The 4,202-nt window shown below is 34.4% G+C and overlaps 1 protein-coding gene across 1 annotated transcript; it reads right to left on the reverse strand.

The window, feature by feature from the left end:
- Positions 1–30: 30 nt before the first annotated feature.
- LOC107301722 (mitochondrial enolase superfamily member 1-like) lies at positions 31–3,905 on the reverse strand (the record flags this gene model as incomplete). Its single annotated transcript, XM_015830908.1, has 4 exons — positions 31–160; positions 2,600–2,641; positions 3,293–3,427; positions 3,818–3,905. Coding segments are annotated over 4 exons (395 nt in total), but the record flags the coding sequence as incomplete, so codon positions are not given.
- Between the last annotated feature and the right edge of the window lie 297 nt (positions 3,906–4,202).

Raw genomic sequence — 4,202 nt, forward strand, 5'->3', positions numbered from 1 at the left:
GTGTTACTGCAACATTTGCAGGAGTCTTACTTTGAAACTTCTTGGCCATCAGCAATACAGACAAGTTTTCATTGACACTTCCAAGCCTACAACTGTCCACCTGGAGATAGCTCAGGGCCTGAGCCTGCAGGAATTGTTTGAACATCACTCTGTTATGGCACTGCAGATAATGAAAACAAACATTCTCTAACTCAAAATACTGCATGATTAGAAAATGCTTATAAAAATGTCTGGAAAATCCAAGTAATTTAGAGCATTTTATTCTAGATATTTTTCCCTTTATACTCCAAAAACCTACAACCACTGCATATCTCCCCAACATCTGGAATCTAAATGGGATGGAAAGTTATAATGTACTATTCCATAAAACCAGTTAGTTATATAATAGCATGGAGATATACTGGTGTAAAAAGAGTAATTCTGAGCTATAATTAACCCTGTTTTAAGCACATGAAAATTAACATGTTTACAGCCTATGGATTTTTTCTTAAACTTATAAACAGTGTAAAGAAAATTGTATTTATGGGTACAATAATAATAAGCATTACACATTAGCAAGATATAAATTGACATGGTGCATTGGAATACGGGTAATCCTTGACTTATGGCTGGTTGCTTAGCGACCATTTAAAGTTACAATTGACTCCTCCCAAGGTACTTACAACCCAGTTTCAAAGTTCCAACCATCACCGGCTATTCCACGCCCTACGTGACCACATTTTGGGCACATGGCAACCATCCAACATTTATGGCCATTTGCAATAGCCCACAGTTATGTGACTGTGAGGTACAACATTTTTTACTGAAAACCGGCATTTACTTCTGGTTTGCGGTAATAAGTATGCTTAATGACTGTAGGGTTTGCTTAATGACCACCACAAAATGTTCATAAAATTGGGTTGATCACATGGATGACCTGCTTTATAAACCATTACAACTTGAATCTGTAATGGGCAGGTTCCATTATGGTCGTAAGTCAAGGACTACCTGTATTTGCAAGAAATGGCATTTGTCTGCAAGGAAGAATAAACAGAGTAATAGAAATGAAGAAGCTAAAATGTTCTCTGACTTTAGAATTCAAACAGACAAGCATCTACCACACAATACCCAAGACTTAACAACTGTTGATAAGAAAGACAAAAAAAAGTCTGGATAGTGGATGCTGCAGTGCCTGGAGACAGTAGCATAGAGGAGAAAGATCTGGAGGAAATTCCAAAATACAAAGATCTGCAAATAGAAGCAGAACAATTGTGGAAAAAGAAAGTAAAGACAGCACCAACAGTAATAGGTGCCTTAGGTGCAATCCCAAAACACTACTTGACCACTACTTGAATCCCACTGGCATCGACAAAATCACCATCAGTCAATTGAAAAAGGCAGCTTTACTTGCAACAGCTTACATCCTGCAGCAATATCTTTAATACTATCCAAAAACATCTGCCTATATCAGGTGCTTGAGGAAGATTCAATAGCTGAATAAAAATGCAAAATCTAATCTAAACATCTACTTGACTATTATATCGACCATAATTTTCAAATCTTTGACTAAATATGAATCCTAAGATAAACTAAAATAGCTTACTGAAGGACAATTTTATTGCTGCTTCCTCTTGTTCTACATTTTACATTGCAGGACGTACCCAGAAGATAGACGGAGGAAGGTTTAAGTCATGAATTTAATACAATTCTGAGTACATACCTACTCAGAAGCAGCATGGAGTCCAGCCAGGCTTACTCCTATGTAAATAGATTAAATACTGATGCCATCACATACATACACTGTGTGGTCATGTATGAAAATGTATGTCATAAAAAATGCACTATCATGATGGCAAAAGTAGTGTCTCCTGCTGGAGCTTTATTTTCAGTGACTATGTAGATACTTCTGTGCTTTATTGGTCACAAAATTTGTTACAAAATTTGTAATTTGCTACTGTTGTCTTCTGCATTCTTTTTAAACTCTCAATCTAGTCTATAATCGTAAAATTTCCCAGCCAAGAACTAGACTCCCAATTTAGTCTGTAATCCTAAAATTTCCCATCTAGACTCCTCACAGCATTTGAGATCAGCCAAGGTTGGTGAAGTGCTGCCCCCTACTGTAGTCAATTGTCATTGTGCAACCTTACATTATTCCTGTACTAATCTTACAGGAAATGTTGTTGAAATTGAGTTAGTGTGGGAACTGATAGGATATAAAGCTACTCAAATTAGCTTTATATCCTATCAGGTCCGGAATGGGATTCTTTGAAATCATGGGGATCAACTCTTTCTCTCAAGGAAACATTTCAGCCATTCCCAACTGTCAGACTTCTTGTGGCAGATCTAACCAGTCAATGATGGAAATGGATCAAATAAATGATAGTAAGTTTCTGAAAAACTTATCCACATTTTAAGGTTAAATTAACTGAATGAGTGTGCATGAGTCCATACTTATCTGTTTCCTTAAGATATAATGGCACCAAGTAGTAGAAATCATCTGATTTTAACTATCAGAACAAAATTTCCCAAATGGAATTCAAGAGAAATGTAGGTAAAGAAAACTATGGTGAGGTATCATAAAATTCAAAATATACAATTAAGCATTAGTAAATAAACTCACTTGTTCTCCTGTTGCAACTCCAATCCCTAATGGTGCTAATGCCTAAAAAAAATATTTTGTGATATACCATAGGTTTTTAAGCGTGTCCAAACATAGTTACAACAAATAAACAAAATTCAGTTTCTGCAGTTTGTCCATATTATACAATTAGAAGAAACTTGAAAACATCAATAGAACTGCTAATATTTTTTGCTTTGAAATTAATCAATTAGTTAATTACCTAAGAGTTACATATAAGAAAGCATGTGACCATAAAGAATGTGATTAATAAATGGTACAGTTATGTACATTAAATCAGCATGAAATGAATAGATCTTATCCAGTACTGCATTTCTACTATGGTGCACATATAAGCCCCCTGATACTCTAATGAAGTTTGACTATAGGTATCTTTTATATATAATTGGGACATTAGGCACGAATATATTAAAAATACATGATTCAAAGAGTAGTGCTGATTAATCAGCTCACACACAAAAATACATTTCAGTCTTTTACTGTATTATAATCCAAAAATATGAAAGTCATTTAAATTTAATGGAATATATGTTGAGTATGTGAAAGGATCTCTTACCAGGCCTATGTTAACAACTTTTGCTAGAATCCTGAAGTTCCAATGTAGCTATCCAGCCAATAAATCAACATGGCTTTCTGGTGGATAGCAACTCTATTAATTGAAACAATGTCTCTTACCTTAGCAATTGTTGCATGTCCAAGAATATCATCAGGAGAAGTTGGTTCCTCAATCCATAGCGGTTTGAACTCAGCTAGTTTAGTGACCCAGTCTATGGCTTCTTCCACCTCCCATCTTTGGTTGGCATCCAACAACTATGAATAAATACAGTCTAAATTCAGTATGATGCTGTAGATTGTTCCTATAACTATATTAAAACAGATGTAAAGTGACATAGGCTTAAGACAAGCCTACTGCTAAGATGGTCAATGCCCTAAATGACATGATATCTGCTGGCTAATATTACTGAAAATTTATTTTGAAAAATGGTACTGTTATTTTTATTTCATTTTTTTTAAAATAAAAAATAAAAAACATTTAGCAAGCATGTCGAGACGAAAATCAAATTCTTCTGTATCCTGCTTTAGGAATAATTCAGGGCACTGATAAGAAGACTTGACTAATCTGTTTCTAGTAAGTTTTTCCTCTATTTTTCAAATTCTAAAATATAACTTATTTGGCATCATACAAATGTACATACATACCAGTATATTTTCAGCACCAATCATTTCTCTAACAAGTTTGCATCTCCGAATGTCATCCTGGAGATCTTTTCCAACTTTCACCTTGTACCTAGGCACACATTTGCAATCAAATATGAACTATTCCTCAATAACTGCCAAACTTATGACAATTTTATTGTAGAAATTTTTTTTCTTGTATCATTCCATATTATTAATATTATCAGGAAAAAATGATGGGAAAGTTCCATTGAGATTGGGCTCAAGTAAGAGGAGGCTTCCTAAAATTCAAGGAACTTGACATTACATCAGGATTAGTTTATTTTAAACTTGGGCATTTTAAACTTCTGCAAATCATTTCCCAATCTATCCAGGCAATGCAAATTATGCCTACTAAAATTATTCTCCA

The sequence above is a fragment of the Protobothrops mucrosquamatus genome, unplaced genomic scaffold, assembly GCF_001527695.2.
Source record: "Protobothrops mucrosquamatus isolate PMUCROS unplaced genomic scaffold, P.Mucros_1.0 scaffold15958, whole genome shotgun sequence".
Taxonomy (NCBI): Eukaryota; Metazoa; Chordata; class Lepidosauria; order Squamata; family Viperidae; genus Protobothrops; species Protobothrops mucrosquamatus.